Raw genomic sequence first — 25,009 nt, forward strand, 5'->3', positions numbered from 1 at the left:
AGAGAGGATCAGAACTTGAACAGAATCCAACCCAGGCCGTCTTTTGGAAGCATTCAATGATTTAGCTGAGCCTTTAAAATTACAGGCGTCCCTCTGTAAACATATTTTTGGCTGCCACACGTCATCATCAGAAGCTTCTTGTTTTTATTATCTTTATCCACGTTCGCCACCTTCTCAGTCACACTTTGTCCTCTTCCCACATTGGGGTACAATATGGGATAGATGCTATATAACAAGAGAGGATGCTGAACATGTCGAATGGACCGAGCGAAAGAGTTTTGCAGTTCCCAGATTCCCGATAAAAGTGTCTGTGCCCACATATTTGATCTCATTTGAAGTAGAACTACAAAAAAAAAAAAAAAAGTTCGTCCTTGTCAGGCATTCAAGTCTTTTATCTCATTAAAGCACACAAGTGCGCAGAAACCTACAACACTGACGTGAAACCAATTCGTCTGCATTTCACATTATGAAAGCAAAATACCCAAATGGTGGCATCAACTTCTGCTTACCTAAAATAACCCAAGGACGAGATTTTCAGCAAAGCTCCACTCACGGTAAATATTTTTCACCTGTCAGCGAGTGCAGGAGAGATAGTCATATTCAGACTCAAAAGTAAATATGGAAAGCGCGCCCAAATTAACTGTGAAAATTCAAGGACAACAATGAGCGTGACACACTCTGATGGTAACACACGCACACACAGACAGAGCTGCCCTCTGGCATAATGAACCTTCTACAACAATTACCTCATGGATTTCTCTGCAGACAGCTTACTATAATCTAACATGGGCGAGGGAGCAAAAGGGGCAGTCAGCTGAGCCGCGCAGGGATATCTAGCCTGTGATTTATGACTGGCATTCAGTGGCCGATCCATCCCCAGACACCACACCAATAATCCTTAAATAAGATTCATGGGCTAAATCTCGCTGGATTTCATTTTCCCGTGACTGAGATGGCGGCTCCACAACACAGAGTCTCTTGAGCAGAAAGTGCCATTGCTTTCTTCTTTCCAGCAGCTGTCTTTACAAATCCTGGCCAATTGATCTTTATTATTACGTTACATTACTAATACCACTTCTTTTAACATCAAGTACAAGGTCCTATAAATCTTTAGAGACACACAGAATACAGATTTAATCTTTGAAAGGCTCCTGGCACAGTCATGCAGTCTGACCTACTCACAGGTAAAATGCTTACATGACACAGAGAAAACCCATAGGGCTGAACACTCGATGGAATAAACATCAAGACCAGCAGAAGGATCCTTACCTTCCCAGGAAACACTTGGGGAAGGTGGTGAGCTTGCGTTTCCGGTCCTTTATGAGGTTACCCTTGGTCATGAGGTGATAGAGCTTCTCTCCCTTCTCTGACACCATCACCCACGTATCCTGCTCCATGCCGAGCCTCAGACCTACACAGGAGAGGGTGCAAAGAGCCCGTCAGTATCACCGCATTAATAATCTTTGCACCTAGCTCCGATACTAAAAGCATCAATCACTAGACGGAGAAGGTTAATGTCTCCTAATTTGACAAGATAATCAGCAGTTGCAATAGCCTTCATTATGTGATCTGCTTGAGGGAAATAACACAGCTACTCAAGAAACCCCCTTCAGTCCTAGATGCAGATCCCACATGCTGTTCGCAGCTGGGATCTATTTGCGTTTTTAATCATTCAAGTTATATTGCTTTGTATCGATTTTCCCAAAACGCAGCCTATATTTTCAGTTATTTAAATCAAGACAGATGCTAAGGAGAAAACATTGACCAGCTTTCCCTGAGTGTAATAAAAGCCCTGACACTGACAAACAGTTGCTTACTTTTCCTGCGTTCCCTCTCTTTCATGATGGCCTCCAGCCACTCCTGCTTCTCCTCCGGGGTCTTGGCCATGCAGACGAACCACTTGTTCTTGGCCGTGTTGTGGATCTTCCAGCCGTTGTTCACTATGTTCCCGCTGCTGTGGTAGTCAGCTGAGGAGGAGAAAACACAGGCAGAAACCATCTCAGCTCCTTCTAGTTAGCTCTTTGCAAGGGGAGGACTTATTTAATCCGAGAACTTTTTCATATTTGAAAGGGGAAGGCCATAAGATAAGATAAGATAAGATAACCTTTATTAGTCCCACACGTGGGAAATTTGTTTTGTCACAGCAGGAAGTGGACAGTGCAAAAGTTATGACGCAAAAATTAGAATACAATAAGAATAAATACAGTACACAGCTGTACAGAATAGTCTGTGGGTACACTGATCGTGACACTGTAAACAGAGTTATTGGGAAGTTGGGTTCACAGTAAATAAGGGTTACCGCATGAAACACAGCAATAACATGGGGCACAAAGTGAGTCGCTGCAGAGAAAAGCAAAGCCGAATGACATAGTGACATCAGCGCTACTATAAAGGAGTGAAGAAAAAAAACAATCTATAAATTAAAAAAAAAAAACATGCCTCTTGATGAGTTATTGCTTTCCTTTATAGCAGCGTGTGGTCTATTTTTAATAAAAAATAAATAAAACAAAACAAAAAACAACATCCAGAGAATATCATACTCTGTCTTACTGCAAATGCTGGACTCGGACTCATTTTTCCCTGCTCTACTATCAGACTTTCTATCGAGTGGTTCATTGATTATCGCTCTTCTCCTTTAATGAGATAAACGAGAGGGAACAAATGCAGAAGGAGGACCATCAATCAGCATTATTTACTACTGAGTCCTCAGAATACTCCTTCAGAGCTGGTGCGTACTTGTGATTAACTATGCCTGTAGTATATACATGTTAAGAAGCCTCCAGATAAAGGAAGTGAACTCTTGACCCATCATCATTTTCATCTTTTAGGAACCCCTTCCAGTCTCTTCCCAACATTCCTTTGATTTTTCTTTCTAAGCTTATCACAAAAAGCGACCCATTACAATCATCAATTACAATCACGTCTAAAAACACAGACGGTGTGGTGGTGGTGTCCTTTATATGGAATGCCCCGAGGGCGTGTTTCAACCTCAGGCAGCAAGTGTGTGCCTGGGAAAAAGTCGTGGCACTTTGTTAACATAGGAATCCAAGCTAAAATAATCCAGTCACCCTGGCTTTAAGATTGAGATCTCCCGCCTGTGGTGAAGAACACCCACAAGTTACTGCTCTGCCGCCTGCCTCGCCCGTTTATCCAGACCCAAGCCCATCCATCCCTCACCAAAAACACCCAATATTACTGCCCATCTAGGACCGTTGGAAAGGAAATGATGGCTTCTACAAATATAAATGCTAATCAGTGGCTATGTGAGGCCAAAAGACACAAGCGCTCAAGTTCACTGAGGACCAGCAGCAGCACAGCCCCAAGGATATGTAACTATAGACGTCTAAAAAATGTTTATAGGTAAGTCTCATTTTTCCATTGGCGATCCAAGTGTAAAAATCACACAGTTGTGCACCAGCTCACGCCAAGGACTATGTTGTCTACTTCTCCGTGTGGCTTATTATGGCATGTATTTAAATTCCTGCTGCCAGAACTGCTGTAAGTGGTCCTGGCAAGTTAGCACAGGCAATGACAAAAAATAATAAACTCAAACAGCAGCTGTCCAAAATAACCAGGGTATCTTCTTTTAGAGCACTGCTCACCTGTGCCATCATCCACATTTTCCACCTCCATCACCTCAGTGCTGATTCTTCCCCTGAACAGGTAGCGAGGGCCCTCGGTGGACGCCTTACTGTTTTTTAAACGCCTTTGACGGAGAGAAACAAGATGATGATTAATCCTTAAACATTTAAATCATATTTAATAGACTGTCACACTTACCAGCCTATTTTGACATCAAAGGTAATCAGTAGCAAAATACTTTACATTTAATACTTGATACTGTATACTCAGCTTCTTCATCCGGTTTCCTGCTGCCAAACACAGATTAATTAGACGAGTTTCACGATTCAGTTTTGCCTGATCGGAATAAATGTCGTATTATTTGCATCCGAAGATTATCTGAAAGATCAATCTAAAAGGAAAATACTACCCAAACGTGGTGGTTCATATCCCTACCTTGATTAATCACCCAAAATTTCGTCTAAATCCTTTTCTAATATGAGTCTTCCATCTCTGCCTCCTTAAATGTTTTTCCAACTCCCTCACAAAACAGAACCTAAAATACTTCCCATAGTAAGAGGAAAGGAACGGTGCAGTGAATTATTTATAAAGTCTGTACTTTAAATGTTCTGTAGGAGGACAGACACACAGGAATTAGCACAAATATAATATTTTCATTCTCTCTGGAGAAGAGTAATGAATAAAAAGTCACCTATTTTTCTTCTTGCAGTAGACCAGAAGCTTGTCGAACAAGAAAAAAATCCTCTCTTGTATGTTCCCAGCTGAAATCTTCAGCAGGACACCCTGCATTAGCATCTCCGTGCATGTGTCTGTGATATTTGAACCCTGGAAATGGACAATGGTGCAGGAAAACCCCCCCAAAAAAAAACAGGTGAGTTGTCATTAACATGCATGAGAGACGTGGGAATTTGTGCACAAAGTTCAAGTTTTAATTTTAAACTATAGTAAAGTATATAAACTGTGGCATTTATCATTCACATATATTGTCTGAACAGGAGGAGGGACTACAGAGCCCAACTTTTTCCTCTTCCCACTCTCAGGGGTCTGTAAAAACACCCCCGCTTCCTCACAGCAGATTGCTGTGGGATTTTAAAAACGCGCGGCCGTTAATAGCCTCTACAGAACAACATCCCGTCCAGTCCAACCATGTGCTGCACTGTCACGTCTGGTCACCAGATTGGTTGGGGTTCCTGCTGCAAGTGATAAAGTGTGCTGTCTTTTCCCCTTACCTTGCCTGCTCTGGGAATTTATGTACCACGTTTGATCAGCCCTCCAGAGCTAAAAATAACCCCCATGCGCACAGAGGCGGAAAATGTGCTCCCAACGGAGACATGGGCGGGCCAAAACCTATCCCACGTTTTCCCCCCCCCTTCTTTTCCTCCCTTCCCTTCTGCTGATCATTTTTCACTTTTCTTCCCCTGCTCTGTTCTTCGCTATCTTTTATTCCTTCCTCCACACTTTTCTTTTTAACTCTCCCACTCTTTCAAGGGCCCATGACCAGATGTTAAACTAATTTGCAGCTTTTCAATGTGTGCGCACCAGACACAGAAAGAGGTCTCGGTCACTTGAAGGGGCCAATGGCAACATCACACCGGTCCAGATTGTAAAGCAGCGTGTCCTTAATGGAAGAACTGACACTTCCTCTTTGTGTTAGACATGCTTTTAACAGAGCCTCCATCCTATTCACTTAAATTTGCACTTCTTTTGCAGCATTTTTCACTTGTTCTTTATATTAACCGTGCTCCATAGAAAAAGCTTCACACTTCAAACCCTCAATCATCCGTTTCATCCAGAATTCAAGCATCTACTTTCATAGTAAGACAATGACTCATAACAATTGCGAAGCAGGATATGCCATTAATTAAGAGGGAAAAAAATAAAGCATTAAGTGGTATTTGCCAATTACCTCGAGAGATGAGAGAATTTTTTAAGCTAAGGAAGCCAAATCAAGCAAACTCTACAACTCAAGTACATTTTAAGCATGCTAATTAAACTAGAGAACAGAATGTGAAATGAAACTTGAAACTACAACCCTCTAGTCTAAAATTAACATATTTTTATAGTGCACAGTGACAAAACACAGACACATGCAACACTAACCAACTGGCAATCACTACCCTGACGAATGCTGGCAGCACACAATCATGGCGACCACTTTGGGCCACAGCCCTGCTTCTCACACGGGAGGTGAACCTGCCAGGATGCCCCGAGGGTAGCCAGCAGTGAAGCGGGTCAGCGCTAACAAGCAATCATCCCAGGAGGAGGAGCAGAAATGGAAAAAAAACAGCGGCTCTCACAATCACTCCTCATCCCACTGAAATACCTCAAAAACACCCACACAGAAAAACAAGATACAACCATCACTCAGTTCTTTCTCCCTCCACCTCTCTTCTCTCCCTCTTAGTTCCATCTCATTTAGAGCCGGAGAGCCTGGCGTGCAGCAGTCGCAGGACCAGCTCCAGAATGAGCTAATGTTTACAATTAATAAAAAGTACTGAGGGGAAACTGCAAAGTAGCTACAGCCAGGATTATGTTGAACACAAGATGTCACCCCACCCAAAAACTAAGCCTGACTCTGATTACGCTATTCTTAGATTTGTGTGTGGTTGTGTGTCGCTAAAACCTGTATAATGGCCTTACATTGAGGTTTTGGGTTGGATTTAAACTGTATTAATGGATCCACTATTGAAGTTCCTGCCATATATTTTACTGTAAAGCAAAACACTCGCACTAAAAGGCATCCAATAATACAGCAACTCTTTAAAGTTGTGGGTGACCATAGAAAAAGTAGAACAAGTCAGTCAAATGCAAGAAACTCTAAACATTTTAGTCAAAAAGCCTGTTTTCTATTTAGAAACAAATATCTGTTGCTGCCTGAAAAGGCTCTATCAACACTGCAGCATGTCTGTGTGCATGTGTGCTGGAAGCCTTAAGGCCCTTTCACATGAAGCCAGGTCAATTACATAAGTATTCTGCCCTCTTTCTGTACAATTACCATCTCTTTTTACACTTTTTCCAACTGCTACGACCCCTTATTAAGCCTACCTACGGGGGGGGAAAAATAACCCTACATACAAAGAAGTGCAATCTACCCGATGGTGATCTGACTGCTCACCCCAAAGCATGACGTCTTTAACTCAACCATGCAGAAGAAGTATGGCTATTGTGAATACAAGTCATTGTTCCCGGCGAGTATGCGAAAGCTTAAAAGGCTACACAAGTCAGGCCATGTGGAATTCTTGCTGGCACAGGGCTGAGTAACTTTAAATAAGTCATGACTTTCAGCTTAAGTAGTGAAAGCTCAGCTTAGGACAAAAACAAAACAAATCCCCAAAACTCTGAAATACAGCAAGACGTTAAGTTAAAGTTAATGAAATAAATCATTAAATATGCTTTACTGAGGCTCACCTCCCAGCCCTCGATATGCGACTGCCATTCCTCCAAAATCTCCAATTTTTCCATCTGTCTCTTGGCCTCATTGATGCTGGAGCACACCTCTTTCATCACCTGCAGAGACTCCTGTACCAGAGCGTAGTCGTTGTGCTTCTTCGGGGTCCTCTTAAGCAGCTCCTACGCATGTACAGATCACACAAAATGTCACATAATTTCACAGAAAAGTATAATTAAAGCGACGCAGTTGGAAGAATAGCTGGCAAATATTGCTCCATCATGAAAAGCACTTCACTTTTCACTCTCTCGTGGTTTTTGAGTTTAGTGGTTTAAACCCTTCTGCTGAAATGCCAATCTCATAATCTGTAGTCTAAACACTGTGTTTTAGCATGTCAGCTACTATTAGTGCACAATTTACACTCTTCTGGATGTATTGGTGTTACTTTACGGCCCTGGCAGCTGAAAGACTTCAAAAACGCAACGCATCGGATTACCCCCTTATTATCATAACATCTCTGCGCATATGTTGGTGGCTGTTTAGAAAGCGCCTGGGAGAATTAATAGATCATAACAAGATAAATGAATAGGGACAGCTCAGATCACCAACTCAAACAAGCCTTTGAAAATGTATTTCATTTCACTCACGTTTCACATTCAAAAATGGAAACTTCAAAACTAACAACCTAGAGTGCCAGTGTGAATAAGCCCAGTCAAAGTGTCTGAAAGCGCAGCTGGGCCGCGGAGGTGATGATAGGCCTCGTGTTATTCCTGCAATGTGGCTGTGCCAGGGAACTAAAGCAGAGACGTGTCAGAATATGAGGCCAGTTTTTCATTAGCAAGGCAGAGGTTGATGTGAATAGGATGGGACAGCCCTAACTAATGACTAGGTGTGGTTGGACGAAAAAGAGGGGAAGAAGTTGCTCTACAGAGGTGGCGCATGGGTGTGGTATCTCTTTAACACATGGTTAGCGTGCACAAGACTATACTCACTCTGAGCAGCAACGGGTACTTGCAAATCCTCTGAATGGGAGCTACCAGATATCCCTCCAGTGGGACCTCTGTGTTTTTCCTGCCTCCCAGCAACATGTAGTTCTGGTGGGATTGAGAGGAGAGGATAACAGAGGAGAGTTAAATGAAATATGAAACATTGTCAGAGAATTCGTACTAATAATAAAAAAAAAAAATAACATTACCGGTTACGAAGTGCTTTAAAGCTAGTAAAAGGTAAGTATGAATGTTCCAGCATACAGATTCATATATATAGTGTTACATTCATTGCAACATACAACAAGTGCAACAAAGTATTTGAGAAAGATTATGAAGAAGCTAACCTATAAAATGAGTTTTCAGAAGTCTGTTCAAGCAGGCTGTTCCAAAGCTCAAAAGTCTCCAGTTTTAAAATAAGAGCGCCGAACAGTTAGCAGGTATCAAAATACATCGAATGCATACACAAAACTTTATGTGTTAGCATAAATTAGCAAAAAGCTGTGAAAATATTTTCATCTTCAATAAATTAACAAAATGATACAGAACTATTTAACAGCTGATTATTTATTTTAAGTGATGTAACCGTTACAAATGTATTTGTGCCATTAGCTAACCATTTCGATGTTTAGCCATGATGTTATCTTGCTATTTCAACTGTTAACCCTCAGAGTTAGCTAACATTTAACTTACAGCTATACTTTTAGCAAAATTACTGACAACTTTTTATTCCAAATTCAAGCTAGCTGGCTGTACTTCAGCTGTGTTTGTCTATGACTAGACTTTAGCTAAAACATTTCAACAGTTAGCCATGAATTTAGAAAGCTATTTGAAACACATAGCTAACTTTCCTACTCCAATTTGTTCAAGTCCTGTCAATTCTTTCATTTTAATAGGTGAAGTAATCTTTCAAACTACACTTTAGTAAGAAGTATTTTCTGGGTTATTTGTAGCCATGTTTTGGAATCACGACACTACCAACACTATCCACAAACTATAAGTTTTACTTTTCTCCCTCAGCATGACAATTCATGTGGTAGATTGCAAATTATGAGGAAATATTCAATCACACCTTTCTCTCACCTGAAATTTAGAAGCGGTACTGCTGAATATAAACACTAAACCAGATTTTATTGCTGTCAGCAGGCCAAAGGTTATAGTGGAGGTTATATGGAGTGGATATCCCCATCTTGGTCACTGTAGGGTCTGGGAGATGACCTGAAGTATATAAGCTCATGGCGGACTGGAGCTTGGAGGGTAACACGAGACCCAAACGGCCCTGATGGCAGGCTAGGTTACCAAAGGGTCAAGGCTATAAAGACCACAGCAGATCAGTGTCGGTTAATATCTTTGGCTAAACTGCCTCCTTAGATTAAAGACACCAGTTTTCCATATAGTTGTATATAGTACATGCATGTGCACATTTGTCTCTCACCCTATCAATTACACTTTGAGAAAAGGTCATACACTTCCCCACAGACGTCTCCAATCAATACAAGCAGACCTGCCGTCATACTCTAGGTTTTCTAAGTGTTTAACTCTTTACTGGAAGAAGGCGTCGTCTTTTCATCGTCTCCAAACACAGGGTGTGATGAGATGCTTATAACTGTCACACACAAAAAAAGGAGCCAAAATTATTAACAGAGGATAAAACTATGATTGGGGACCTGTGCATAAACAGAGAAGAAAAATGTGCACATTTTTTGACCTCCCTAAACACAATCCAGCAGTGGGAACGTAGTCAACTTTGTTCTCGCAACACGATGCTCCCCTGTGGAAGTGAAAGTTTCTAAGAACGTCGGAACAGGAAGTGGGAGTCAGCCCACACACAGGGGCAGAGCCACATCAGCTGTCAAACAAACTGGGACACAGAGTAGAGGGTTTTACACTGTCCAGCTGCTATGTGTGGGTGACTGCGTGTTTGTATGCCTAGGAGAGTGTGTAGTGGCCCTTAGAAATCACCTCAGACGCTGTAATTGTTCCAGAAATCATGTTTCTGTTTTACCAAGAACTGAAACAGATTTGTCAGATTTAGGCTTGAACTTACAATTTAATTGTTACTGAACCTAAACACATACATTTTTAAGACTGCTTACAGTTTCTTCAAATGCACAAAGGTTCGGAGTCTCTTCTCACCAGTAAACATGTCCTGACATTTCTGATCTTATTGAGCTCCAGCAGCAGCCTCTGGGCCTTCTCGTGGTTCCCGCAGTATTCGTCATAAATCTGAAAACGGCTCCTCTGCAAGAGCCAGAAAAAGTCAAGGTGAGAAAAAAAAAAAAAAAAAAAGGGGGGGGGGGGGGACATGTAAGGAGCAGAAATTATGGTCAGAAAGCAACAGAAAGAGGGCAACAAAGTCAAACAGAAAAATGGGAAAGGAGAGGAGGGCATCAGAAAACAAATGAACCCAGACAGGGCAGTAAAGAAGACAGGAAATCTGACTGCAAAATAAAGAAAGATGAGAGAGAGAAAGAGGCAAACTGACTGGAGAGCACATATATATAATTGAGAAGATATAAATTATTCGTCCCACTCATCACCAAATACATAATAGTGATCATATCCTGCCATCTGCCTTGCAGCCATGACCGACAACCTTCCACCAAAGCCATTCATATGACATCCATACTCATTGTCTTTCGCAGCGGGCCCAGACCACACAGCCTCTAAATCACTCACTACAAAGCAGCAAAAATAGTACGCAGTCTTCAGCCGTGCTGCTGTGCCGCAGAAGACGAAGCGGGTGATCTGAAGAGACATAACTGTCAAAACAAGCGGTAGCGCGTACAAAAACAGAACTTTATGATTAACTTTACAGATCGCCCGACTCGAATCGTGTTTTCGAGGAAGACTATTTACGAACACCCAAATTGTTTATGTTCTGGCCTTGCGATGGATTGACTGATTCCAATGCATTCCCAAAAGGAAAGTTTTCAGCCAGCATGAACTAATGTTCAGGCCTGAGTCACAGAGGGAGTTGCACTGCCCAGCTGGCTGGCTTTTTTGTATTTCTGGAGTAGATTGTAGTGATTTGTTGGTGCTATAAAAGTTTCATGAAAGAATTACACAGAGTAGGAAACTCTGAAAAACGCTGCATAATACGTTAGGCGTGTCTAATTTGTTTCATCTCTATGGACACACATGACTGCTCATGACTGAATTATGGTCATAAGTTTTCAGTATATCCCATCTTGCTAATGAGGTCATCATGTCATAAACCTAAATGTACCACTTATACTGCCAGGTCATCTCTCTTGCACCTGTATGAGCAGCAGCTAGATGCGACTGACAAACTCGCCTTATCCCCAACAGAAGGACGCTCAGATTTATTAGACTTTGAAGACCGTTATACACCAGCGTGCCTCAAGGCTTCGCATCAAAGAACTGCGATATACAGCGGGAAAGAGCAGTATATCAGAGCTCTATCAGGCATATCGCACATGTGGGCACTCTCACCGCGAGTAATCCAAGGGAGTTAAATTGACAACACGTGGAGCACGTCGGCATAACCGTGCACCGAAGCCCCGACAGAGCGTTTTTTCCCCCCCCTTTTTCAGATCACACGCTCCAGTGAACTGAGGAATATTACGAAGGGAGGTAGCATCAGTGCCACGGAGCTTTAGGAGCTCGGACAAAACATCGTAATTAAAATGCGTTGAGTTGACATTCAATTTGCAGAAGCACGAGTTGCACGAGTTACGTACAAAGTGCAAGAAGCAGCGACCGATTTCATGGTGAGCGTGAGGGTCGGGCTGCAGGAGGTCCTCCACCATGGACAGGAAGTCTTTGTGAACAGCCAGAATCTCCTCAATGTTAGAGAATAAGACCTAAAAGAGAGAGAGAGGGAGGGAGAAAGAGAGGCAGAGAGAGAATCAATACTTTGGCATATGCTTCCTCTTGTGGTCGGTGGTGCTTTGATGGCCACGGAATAAAAAAAACGAGGTTTCTTTGTAATGAGTATCTTAGCTTAAGATCTCTTTGATATTTGAATTTCAAACATAATTAGAGATATTTTAAAAGAAAGAAAAAAAAAGGAACACAATGTTAAGATTTGTTGTGTGGAAACTTAGCCTTCATGTGGTGTTGACTTCTGCCCTTATTTATGTCATTTTTGTGGCGATATTAAAGAAAAAAACTGTGCTGGATAAGTGAAGCGAGTGAAATGAAACCAAAGCATGAAAACCAGAAGTCTTTCATGGGCGTTCTAAGGCCAGAATAAACTTAGTAGCTAGTGATACCAAGGAAAAAAGGAAAAACATCTGGGCAAATCCGATCGTTGCGTTTTCATTTTGGAGCACTCTCAGCCGCTCGGTGGCATTGCAGCTGTCGGCCTTTGCAGCGATGACCCTTTTCGTTATCTAAAAACCCCGTCAGCGTGTTCCCAAACAAATCAGAACATGAGGGGACACGTTCCAAAACACGGGACTTCCAGTAAATATCCAGTGAATGCATGTTTACCTTCAAAAGTAAGCAAACTCAGAGAAGAAACGCTCCCACTGTGAGAGAGCATCCTTTATTATCCTCCAGCTGGGATAATTTAAAAATAGAATATATTTACAGCTGCTTCCTGGATCGCCCACTGCTTCTTCTACAGTCCAGAACTTGATGCAAGTTCAGGTTGAAAGAACCCCCACCCCCCTCCCAAAAAAGCTTAATTGTAAAATGAAACTTCCCAACTGTTCACGGGTAATGCCCCTGAGTGCAGTGTCAGAGCGAAAGACTGCTTCTCACCTTCACCGTTTCGTCTGTGACATTCTTTTCGATTTTGGTGGCTGCGTACTGATTGAGACGATGCAGGAACACCTGAAGCAGAGCAGAAAAGGAAAACAACAGTTAACACTGTGGAAACGGTCCCACAGTAAATTGCTTTTTGGCATTTGATCTCTTGAACCTTAAACGGGCTGAATAGAAGACAATATTTGAGGCTTTCTGTGTGCAGCTGCAACTCTTCACAGCCACAGTAAATTGGTAACCTTCACAATGGACACCTGATATTGGCGAAATACAATCTTTACACTAAATGGGGGGGAGGGGAAAAAAATTGCAGCTCGTGGTATTTCAAAGGCAGCGTTAAGTGGCTTTGGATGTGAATTGTAAAGGCCAACAGTGTGTGAACTGAGATGGATGGAAAGTGCTCTTAACTTTCTTCAGTCTCCGAGGACACTGGTTCCCAGGCTGCTTTGCTGCATAAGCGCCCGACAACCCATTTAATGCTTCAGGGAACTTTCTGAGAATGGCAAATTAAGAAGGTGTGCTTCAAAGGTAGTGCTAAAATGGGACTAAGGAGAAATTAGTCATTTTCTGAACTCTGCCTAAGGGAGAGCTTTTAAAGACGAAGACATCCATCAGTGGGTACCAGGTGAGAATCTTTACGTTTACTGCATGTGTGCAGTGCTTGGGATAGGGTTTGGCAGAAAGCGATCCACCTTCAATTTGCTGCATCGTTTTCATTTTGATGGATGCTCGTATACGACTTACGGGAAGCTGTGATGAAATCAGAAGCAAGGCTGAAAAATCGAAACTTTTATAAAATATTAAGAAGATGTGAAATTACTGTCAATAGTGCAATTTTTTTCCCCCAAAACAAAACTTTTTCTTGCTGAAAACTTTAAGAGTTAATTAAGCAGCACTCAAGAAATGTCATTGTTACAAAAATCATGAAACTGTATTCAAGAGTCAAAGAGCTTATTGTCATGTGTGCAAAGGAAAAAAGCTTTTCTCTGCTGTCCACACAGATGCCGGTTAATATGTACAAACAGATAAAATACAAATAGCGTGAATAAATAAATGGAAGCAAAAATAAAACTGAAGTATTAAATAGATTTATGTGCAAAAGAGCTGAGCTTAATATGCTGGTTTGATATGTGAGATGACCTGATGTGCTAAAATTATTATTACTGTTAAAATAGGTCAGCTGTTCAAGACTCTGATAGCACTTGTTAGGCGGATTTGTAAAACACTACAAAGGGAAAAAAGGATCTATGTCACTATCAGTATTAAAATCCTATATCAGTCAGGCTCTACTATTACGCCGATTAAACTGTGGTAAGATTCATGAACATGAAGGCAAATTTACAAAGATGAAAGAAAGCTGACGCAAAAACTATTTTTTGAACTAGATCTATTCAAACCACATCCACCGTGACAATATGATGAATTATAACTCAATCAATGGCCTGTCACACCAGTCCGAGCCAATGCGACATGGCAGACAAGAGAGACTGAAGTACAATACAACAGACTGACGCTGACATTTCAGCAGCCCATTCATTGGACAGAAAGCAGCAACAGCAGTTCTGTAAACATCAACGTGATCAAACTCCACACTGATGCGCAGTCACCTCAAGCAACAAAAACCTACATCTGTCTTTGCAGTTAACCCTAACCATGGGCATCCGCTTACTGCCCCACCGAGGGCCATAATGCCATCTGTCGCCCACTGCAGCCACACAGCAGGCAGCCTGACCTGAGCAAGCTAACATAATACAACCACAAAGCATGTTAACAGGTTACTTTAATGAGCACACAAGCCAAGAGTTATTCCTTGCCACTGAGATCTAAGTGAGCGCCTGTGACTATAGTAAGCTTATTGAACAGTTTCACTTGATTAATTGTGAACAGATGGAAAGCGGGTGGCGCTAGATTGGTGGTAAAATCTACATTTCAAGCTAATTACAAAGCCAATGTTCTGTTAACCGTTGTAAGAAAACAAGCCAACGTGAAAAAATTACTGAAATCTTTTTAATCACACAGTACTGACGTCAAGCAGCACTTCAAAAGGAAATGCACAAGCAAATGTACGAATCTAGATTTGTGGTTGGAACGGGGGGGAAAAAGAAAACGAGTGGGGCCTAAATAATCAGCCTTTTTGTTGTAGGCCAACTTCATGCTGATTACCATTCTGTAGCTGCCTTGCCTCGCAACTCTGCCACTCACTAGCATTAGCATCTGATTAGCAATTCTAATATGTACAAACACTAAGCAGAATCCGTCAGGCATTCGCAAAGGCCTGCCGGGGCTTATAGTGTATGACCTCAGCTGAGCAATTTTCATCAAAACAGTGCTTCCTATCACCAAAGACAGCCTTTATGGAGTATCACTTCTAATAATGAAAGGTCTACTCGACAAGAAATAATCTCTATATCTGCAACTCGCTAATTATCCTGCATATCTGCAGTTAAGAAGAGCTCTGCTGCAGAATGTCAGGAGACACCTCGAGATGCTTATCAGATTAAAATAAGCATGAGACAAAATCGGATTGGACGGAGATAATAAACTGCATGACTTGTCAAATGAAGAAATGTTTTGTTACCATGAAAGGCTTGTGCTAAAAAAAAAAAGAAAGAAAAGAAAAACCATCAGTCTGGACGTTATTCCTAGAATTGCGGATGGCTCAGGCTTGATTTGTGGAAACGAACATATCTCTTCCGAACCGACTGCCAAAAGTGCCTTGTTGATGTTGTTAAAGAGACTAGCTCTGGAACAGCTCCACGGACAGTGAATGGGAATTCGACTGGCTGAATATATGGACACAGTAACAGTACCCAGGGTGACCATTGCAACACCTAACAGCATGTATCTAAATCGAGCACTTATGTCATTCAAATCCAGTCTCATTTGGTTAGTGGAGTGTCTCTTCACTGCATCTGTTTTGTGGCTTAAAGCTTTGGTTGTAATATTATTAACAGTTCTTGCCAATATGATAATAATTAGTAGCTTGAAACAAACTGCATTGAAAATTGATTTTATAATAATTTTTTGAAGGTCATTTTCTTTAAACCTCAGGTATAATTTAATGCGAGTTCATTAAAACAAAAACAACAACAAAAAAAACACCTTCTCACTAATCTCCTTATTTGCTATTCTTTCCTTGTGACAAGTGAAATGAATTTTTTTGTAGGATGTGTTTTCTTGCAGCAGTCCACTGTGTCTGGGCGCTGACCACTGTTGAATCGCAAACAGACTTCAATGGCTGCAGAGCTCAATGGGAGCCGTTCATGGTCAATGTCATGGCTTCTAAGACCAGATTTAAAGAAACAAGCATAAAAATACTGAACAACAAGTTGTGTTTCTTTTATGGAAGGTCTTTGTGGTTTAAATACTCTTTTCAATCACTACCAGATTTCTAAAAGATACTTTCTCAGAATTTTAGTGAGTAATTTCAATTTTTAATCATTTACCAACTTTTTTTTCTTCTTTCATGAAAATGAAGGAAAAGAGTGGCCTTCAATACTCTCAAGTATGTTAGAGTATTTACTACTGCTGTCAATGTTAAGTATGAAATAATGTCAGATTTCAAAACCACAAAATGTCATCAATTAAAAAAGAAAAAAAAAAATCAGTCTGCTCTTTTAGCCATATGTGCAAATCTCCATATAGGGAAAAAAAAAAACAAGTCTGTTACATTTGCTGAGATCAGCAGGAGACTTTCAGAGTTTGAGAATTAATATGTGAACATGATTTGGTTTTATAATGTGCTTTATGCCATCATGCATCACAGGTTCTAACTGTGAATGACGTAGTGAATGATGGTCAGGTTAGTGTTGCTTTTTTCAGGAGTGGGACTGTTCCTCCCTATCAGCACATTAAAGCCGCTGCAACATCAGTTGCAAAACCATCAAACTGTGGGAGAGAAATATCTTCAGAGGTGCCCTTCATAGCAAGACTTTCTAAATACTGTAGCTACTGTGGCAGATAGAACCTGCACAAGTTTACCTTTGCAAGGAGTTCTGATGTCAACAATCAGGCAAGTGAATGACAAAAAGTATTTCTAGGATTTATCTGAATCTCCTGATGCTTTGAATCCAGTTAAATTCTGCTATATTTAGTTAACAATAGTTCTCACACTGAAAAAGTGGTGCTTGGTGGCTTAATGACAACTTAAAAAGGAATAGATCCATCACCCCCCTTCCTACTCATTTTCACCTCTAGCGTTACAGAATCCCGAGGGCTGAGAGTGAAACTCTGTTTCTGACATGATTGTTGATGCAGTGTCAAATCAGAGGAGGTTAAAAAAATAAATAACATGTTAGCATGTACTTTTACTTGTGCAACAGTGTGTTCAAATCGAATACATGCAATGCACTACAGAGTACATGGATGGTATACTATGTATACTTAGCAAAGGGTAGGTTGGTTATTGTTCTGGAGGGCTGTGAGACTGAGGTTTTAGCAATCAGTTTTCCCCAGCGATTGCCATCAACCCCCTGCAACCATTCCCAACTGGATGTGGAAAACTTATTTTTCCTTCATACCTGATGGTTGCAAGATGGCCATGAACTGGTCTCTAAGCCAATGTGACTGGGGCCTTATTCACATGATCCTAGATAATCACCATGATTGGCAAACGCCCCAAAATAGCTGAGAAGTTAATGTCGCATGGTTAGTGGTCACATGTCTGTAAAACTTCAATAGAAGTCTAAGGGAAAACCACTTTTTGTCTTGACCACTGATAAACACTTTCTTGCTTAGTTTATGGGCTCAGTCACTCGTTTTGGGTGATACTGAAAAAATATTAAGTCTACTGTGTTAATCTTGGTCCTATGTTTTAAAATCAAGACAGAGTTTTGCAGCCAATGATGACAATGACAATACTCATATTGAGACTTTAAACAGGACTCGAGAAACCAACGGGTGATGCCATGGCAGCTAGGTCCATCTTTTATACCATCGCTAATACTGGCACAGTTTTTTTCTACTCGTTGATGTAACAGATGTAGCATTGTTTGGTATTTATTTGTGTTAAGCTGTCATCTCATGTGTATAATTATTCAGCATTAAATGTGTGGTTGGAAGCACTACGCAGTTTAAGAGTAGTGTACTACATGGAAATGCACCAATAGAAATATATTCAAGCAAAGGTTGCTATTAGGACATACAGTACAATCTTTACGATCCATGAATTTCCATCAGCAGCATCCAACAAGAAAACTCTTAGAAATTGTGTTCCCTCGGGCCCAGGTATAATCACCTGGATTGTCACTTTGATGGCTGAGGGTGGGGACAGCACATTAAAACCCCATTAAAGTTTTCATTATTCTGCAGAGCAGATGGGTGTGATGAATAGTTCGGTGCAATCGCTGCATGTGGCCCTACATGCTATTAATCAGCAAAGGCCTACATGCTGTGGGCCGCAAAGGCACGGTAATGTAAATCGTTGCTTTGCTCTTGCATACAGTGTTGCTCTTATTTGAGAAGTTAAATAATCTGACACTAGGATTAGGAATAAGAAGCTGAAATCAGGTTAAGCAAATAAAAGAACTACCGACTAGACACTTAGACATGAGTGACAGCTCGCTCAATATCTGCAGGAGTCATGCAGCTCAGATTACACCCTGCGTCCTCTGGACTTCAGTGTCATATACAAAAGTAGAACAACAGACAGGCTAGCCAGAGGACCAAAGTAGTTCAGGACATTTTGTGAATGGATATTATGCAATGCTGTCCCCGCGGCACCTCTCCACCAGACTGGAAAGATACAATCGGCGGAACTAGCCCCTCCCCTTGTTTATGTTTATCTCTTTGTCAAAGAAACACATGTATCAAGAAAAGGAGTTTGTCAAAAAACGGAGGTCACTTGCTTCCTCAAATAAGTAAGCTAGCAATGACATGACAGGAGGACAATGACAGACATTCTTGCGCTCCAAAATAAAGGATGTGCACATGAACGCTGTATGTGCCGAGCCAGAGCACATGCTCGTGTCAGAGGCTGCGAAGAATGTGAAGTGCATGGTTGTTCGGCATGCCCAGCAGAATGCGGTGGCAGGGTAGGAACCACAGAGAGAGGGGGGGGGGGGAAAAAGAGTGCTTAAAAATAACCAAAAAAAGAGCGAGACAATGCAAACAAGCTGCTCTGATTAGAAAAGCTGAAAAAGCTATGTAGCTGCTTCGATGGTGCAAAAATGACTTTGAATTGAGTACAAAGCTAGCCTCAAACATCTGTTAATCCATTCAAGTTTGAGCCATTTAAAGAGTGGGCAGGAACACAGGGTGTGTTTGATGTATCAAATGGAAAACAACCATTTTAAGTCCTTGAGGATCAATTGGTGCAACTGTAGAACACAAAGCTCTTCCTAAAATTAAAGTGGTGACGCAGCTTTAATAAACAGAGTAAAAATATTATGTGAAGTAACACATCTGTCAGCACAACTTGTGCTCTTAACAGCATTACGCTGCTTTTGCTGTAATGTGGGATCTGTTGCTCACTACTGAAAAAGGTCCAATGGAAGTTCATTGGCAGTGTTTCTTCTGCAGCGCTCCAGAAGAACAAATAGGCCTTTCTATGAGCCTATTAGAGAAACTGGCCCTTTGTCCATGGACAATTGGCTGATCTGCTTTGTTGTGGTGACTGATAAACAAACGTACACATAAACATCCTGTGTGCACCCCCCCCCCCAAAAAAAAAATAAATAAATTATAGGCACATCTCTATGCACTTGTTATCATTCCATCACAATCTGTGATCTAGGGTGTCTCATCAGCAAATAACAAAGATGAGACAAAAGCCATTCAAAGCTGGAGACAGACACATAAGCATGAAAAAGTCCACTGGAGTGAATCACTAGACTGTGACGCTTTGCTCATTAACATAACTGTGTTTTAGAATACAGTGTGTGTGCTTGTGTATATATATTGGATATATATTTCTGTCTACCACCACAGTAGTCTAAAAAGTAAAGCAGAGTAATAAAGGACAGCCGGTAACAATGGTGTGAGCTGTTCAGCACCCCTAGGTAAGCTTTGAAAGCACCTGAGTGTGTGAAGGTGCTGCAGTGGTGAGAAGTGAAGGGCAAAGATGGAAGGAAAGGCAGGAAGAGGCATTGAAAAAAAGAAGGAGAGAGCCTCTTTGACCTTTTTAACATATCTCTGTAGGGAGGATATGAGTATATGTTGCCTTTGCCATTTTTCCCGTGCAGAAGACCTGCTTTTGAATTAAAACAGTATTAAGGGCTAAATTCAGAGTAAATCACCTACACACATGTCTATGACGCACACAAACACACGTATCCACACACCCCAAATTCCTGGCAAGCAAAAACTGAATTTCCTTCAAATACTGACTAGAGACAAACAGTCGCTGGTGCAGAGATCACACTGGGAGACATCCGAAAAGAGAGAAAAGGCTCTTTGTAGCAATTCCCGCAATAAGCCAGGTCCCTTCCTGGCTTCAACAGGTTCTGATGACACCTCCTAGAGGCATCCTGTGCTTCCCATCTCATTAGTCCTCTTTCCCAAGCTGACTTTTTCTCCTCCACTGGGAATGTATACAGGAAACACACGCTATAAATACAACAGGGAATGTTAATAATTCCAACTTGGAAGCAGCTATTAAAGCTCATCTTTACAACTCAATAAAAGCCTCTGGTTTTAATTTACAGCGGAGTACACAGTGAGAATTCATTTTACATGATCTTCTGGTAAACAAAAGTCCTTTTATCTGTATAATATGTGTTATTTTGGGAAGCTGTGTGTATAAGAACTGAGAAACAATTAAAATACTGTAAAATTTGACATTCTCACAACAGCATATAAAATACAGTGGTGTGAAATATTTGCTCCCTTTCTGATTTCTTTTTTGCATTATTGTCACATATAAATGTTTCACATCAAGCAAGTTTTAATATGAGCCAAAGACAGACCGAATAAATACAAAAATGCAGTTTTTAAATGATTATTTCAGTTTTTATGGGCAAAAAAAGTTGTCTAAACCCACCTGGCCCTATAGGAAAAAGTAATTAGCCTCATAGAAAAGTAAAAAAACACCACAATCTAACACAAAGAAATACCTGAGAAACAACATTGTTGACCTCTATCAGTCTGGTAAGGGTTACGATGCAATTTCTAAGGCGTTGGCACTCCAGTGGACCAAGGTGAGAGGCATTATCCACAAATGCAGAAGACTTTGAACAGTGGCCAGCCTACCAAAATGACTCCAAAAGTACAGTTGGTGATCTTTAATGGCCTCCTCATTCAGGAAGCCATAAAAGAACCCAGAACATGATCTGAAGAAATGCCGGCCTCACTTGTCTCAGATAAGGTCAGAGTTCATGATTCAACAATAAGAAAGAGACTGGGCAAAAATTGCGTCCATGGGAGAGGCCCTAGAAGAAAAAGAACTCAAAGGCTCATCTCACTTTTGCCAAAAAAGACATCTTGATGATTCCCAAGAACTTTTGAAGAGTTTTCTGTAGAGTAACGAGACAAGAGTTGAACTTTTTGGAACATTGGTTTTCTGATAATTTGGCATAAAACACAGCTTCACATAAAAAGAACATCATATCATCAGTCCAACATGGTGGAGGTAGTGTGATGGTCAGGGGCGGCTTTGCTGTGTTAGAACCTGAATAACTCGCCATAACTGAAACGGAATCATGAAGTCTGCGCTCTATCAAAAAAATCCTGAAGGAGAATGTATGGCCATCAATTCATGCCCTGAAGCTCAAGCACAGTTTGGTTATGCAGCAGGACAGTGATACAAAACACACCAAAAAGTCCTCCTTTGCATGGCTCAAACAAGTAAAACGAAGGTTTTGGAGAGTCTTACTCGAAGTTCGGACTTAAATCTGATTGAGCTGGCATGACCTTAAAATAGGACATTCATGCTCAAAAACATCCAATGTAGCTGAATTATAACAATCATGCAAAAAAGAGTGGGGCAAAATTTCGAAAAAGAAATGTGAAAGTCTCTTCACCAATTATTGCAAATGCCTGACTGCCAAGGGTGGCATAACCAGTTATTAGGGTTAGGGAGCTTTCCTGAAAAAGCCCGGAACAAAGTTCTGGCTTGTGAAAGAAATATTAGACCAATAAGCAATGTGCTTTGAGGCATCTCTAAGAACTCCCAATTGTCTGTAAAAGTTAGAAAAATTCTCCACTTTGATGTTATTGCTGTCCTTTCACTGACCCTGGCACCAAGTACATTCATAAACAGCTGGAATGAAGCAATTTATCTAATGAATATGTCTGTGTCCAATGTCTCTGCCTGACTCGGCGAGCTGCTTTCACAATCGACACTGAAGCGAAATGAGCACATGAGCATAAAATGATCCTTGCGGTCATGTCCGCAGAGCTTAATACCTGACAAGTTGTGGGTCTGTTTAATTTCACCCATCGTTGTACTCCAAGTGGTTAGCAAGTTTAACATGTTAGGAAGATTGCGAAATTGGATATTAGGTGGGGAGACTTGCCTCCAGTAGATGAGAGTACGTTTCCAGAGAGCAGGGCTACAATCTCTATGTGCAGTCAAGCAAACCATCACCCACTGATTGCTGGCGATTCCCAGCAGAGGCGCACACACAGCACACTGTATTGATCTCCGAGATGACTAAACAGAATTGTCAGCCTCCTAATCTGTGGCGCGCTCCCAAGCATGACTGTCTCACAGCCCGATTGTTCATTTGATTACCATTCAAACCTTCCAAACCATCTGCAGGAGGCCCCCCTGCCACCCATTTCAGCAGCACTGGCAGGAAAAATGAAACCTGCAGCGTCAGCCTCTCTCACACATGACAGAACTGGACATTTTGTCAAAGGAGAACTAAACAACTACCCTGCCAGTTTCTCCCCAACTCTCATTCTGCCCAACCACAACTGCTGAGTGTATTCCCACCCAAATAAATCTCCTTCCTGACAGGGTTCAGCTCATCATTGCTGCTTTTTGGACTGTTAATGACCAGATCAGAAAGCACCACACTGAAGGAACTCCATTATTTATTATTATTGTTCATAATGTGGTGAAAGTTTTCTTGCCAACAGACAGTACAGATACCAAGACTCTAGCCTTGACTACAAAAGGACAGTGTAAAATTAACATGTCTAATATTGGGGCTAATTCATCCTTCATACAAAGTCCAGCAATTTTATATCTTCAAAAAAAAAAAAAAAAAGAAAGCCACAGAAAGGATGTCTGCAAACAGAACTTATTTAGAAACAGAGAGACACTTGTCTTACAGCAAATCTTATTCAACTGCTTAATTAAATAATTGATGCTAAAGTGGAAATTCCCGTCACGTCTGGCTAACTCTGGTTGTGTACAGAGTCAGAGCCCTGAAGTGCAGGACGGACAGAGACATGAATGACATGGAAAGTGTGAGTTTGAACCACAGAGGAAATATGGAAGCTTGTCTAGACATAGTCAGCAAACACTCCATCAAAAAAGAAAAAGACAAAATCGGATTGGAGAGTGTAGCAGCAAAGAGCCATAGCGTTTGTGAGATAATTGAAGACATGAAAACACATGGCTGGCAATTACTTCTTTTTTTTAAATGGCAATCGTTTAATCCGGCTAATGAGCAACATATGAATATTTTGTTTAGTTTAGAAACATGCTTTCATTTTTTCCAGGGGTGTTATCCAAAAGGATGGTAATGCTACGGGCAAGTTCACAGCACTGTGTCTACCTTAATCTCGCCCTTTTGTACTTGTCGCATGCAGGCACCATGTGACAACGCAGCTGGCACAGGTCAAATCACATCCTTCCTTCTCCTCTGCCCTCCCCCCGCCGCCGCCGCAGCCTTCTGAGCTAAGCCTACTCTATGGATTCAGCACAAAGGTTTATGCAGCCCTGACGCCTATGCAGTTAAGCCTCCTGGTTGCTAAGTGGCCGCGTGTACAGTAGCACAACACTGCTTTCCATGGCCAGTGAAGGCATTGGTGGGGGGATTGTATGTGTGTTTAAGCAGGAAACATGCAGCACAATGTAAAGATGGGAAGGTCCAAGAAGGAAGGAAATCCTGCTTGAAAAATGGCCTGAGACAAAAAGCAAAAAGTGCTTTCTGCTGTGTTAAAATCTGCTAGTGGGACTTTACACCAGGTCCTTTTGGAGAACCACAGAAACTTTTTCATTTTTGGATCTGCACTAAAAAAAAAATCCTAATATTTAGGGTCTTTTTGCAGCAGAAGAGAAACTCTGAGTGCCCTTTCCAAACTTTGGTAAGTATATATTGATTGGTCAAACACAGAAAAAAAATAAAATAAAAATCCAATAAAACAACTGTAAAGGATTAGCTTTTATGGTTAGCCTTTAAAAACGGACCAAGATACACAAGAATGAGCTGAGACTGGAACCCAGGCTTTATGAAGTGCATATTTCCCCTCAGCTTCCAACTACGCATTACAAAGCAAAGTAGAAGAGAACAAGAAGACACTGAAACAGGATTACAAGACAATATAAGTCCACAGCAAGCAGTGACATTGCATTCAATTGGGCAGCCATTGCGTCACTTTCGCATTTCCTATTAGCAGTGCAAATTTAACACAGAAAAAAAGGCTTGGGCATATGCAATTCCCCCCATGTAACTCTCAAAACTGTTTGGTGGACTGATGACAGAGAGAAGGGAAGATCACAACTACAAAGAGACTTATCGAACGATTTGCTAAATCTAGGATGGAAAGGTGAATGCATGAAATGCTTGCCAAAGACACTGATGCTACTCAACACAGCACTGCTCAGTAAAGAGAAGGACAAACCTTCCTTAGTGTTTTAATTGATCTAGGACTCGAGGCTCTTGTCTCTCCAAGCTAATCTTGGCTGGCTAAAAGGCAGATTTAGATTTAAGATATGCTGCTTAACATAATATATTATAATGAATATATTGTTTATACCATATATTGTAAAAACAAAATTACAAAAGGCACAAAAAGTGCCAGCTTGGAGTAGTTTACAGCCAATCAGAGAGAGAATCACTTAAATTCAGGAAGAGAACCTATGAAATTGTTCAGTAATGTGAGAGGTACATCCTTGCAAACACAGCATAAAATGTAGGCCGCTTGTGTAGTGCCAGCAGCGTTGCAATTAAAATGCAAGTGAGCCGCTCCATCAGTTTGGGGGCCTCACAAGGGGGACACAAGAGAGAAGCTGCCTGTATTCTTGGAGAGGACAGCCTGACCAAATCCAATTAAAAAGAGTCAAGGAGAACCACGTCTCACCTCTCCCTCGCTTCACTTCTGTCTTCTAGTTAGCCTCTCACAAGCATACGCGTGTGTGTCTGCAAACCTGGATCATAGCTAAATGAAGAAAGTCTGAAGTTTAAAATTCTGCTCGGTGGCGAGGAAA

At 41.3% G+C, this 25,009-nt stretch overlaps 1 protein-coding gene across 2 annotated transcripts in view; it reads right to left on the minus strand.

Annotated features, from left to right (window-relative positions):
* The window catches only part of prex2 (phosphatidylinositol-3,4,5-trisphosphate-dependent Rac exchange factor 2), a 97,248-nt gene that overhangs the window by 67,576 nt on the left and 4,663 nt on the right, over window positions 1-25,009 (minus strand). For both annotated transcript variants that reach the window (XM_004546902.5, XM_076888131.1), the window contains exons 2-10: window positions 12,688-12,759; window positions 11,661-11,783; window positions 10,093-10,197; window positions 7,963-8,064; window positions 6,991-7,152; window positions 4,274-4,407; window positions 3,603-3,706; window positions 1,818-1,967; window positions 1,270-1,411 (exon numbers count right to left, since the gene is read on the minus strand). In XM_004546902.5, the coding sequence (XP_004546959.3) occupies window positions 1,270-1,411; window positions 1,818-1,967; window positions 3,603-3,706; window positions 4,274-4,407; window positions 6,991-7,152; window positions 7,963-8,064; window positions 10,093-10,197; window positions 11,661-11,783; window positions 12,688-12,759 (1,094 nt within the window). The remainder of the gene's footprint in view (window positions 1-1,269; window positions 1,412-1,817; window positions 1,968-3,602; window positions 3,707-4,273; window positions 4,408-6,990; window positions 7,153-7,962; window positions 8,065-10,092; window positions 10,198-11,660; window positions 11,784-12,687; window positions 12,760-25,009) is intronic.

The sequence above is a fragment of the Maylandia zebra genome, linkage group LG9 (genome assembly GCF_041146795.1).
Source record: "Maylandia zebra isolate NMK-2024a linkage group LG9, Mzebra_GT3a, whole genome shotgun sequence".
Taxonomy (NCBI): Eukaryota; Metazoa; Chordata; class Actinopteri; order Cichliformes; family Cichlidae; genus Maylandia; species Maylandia zebra.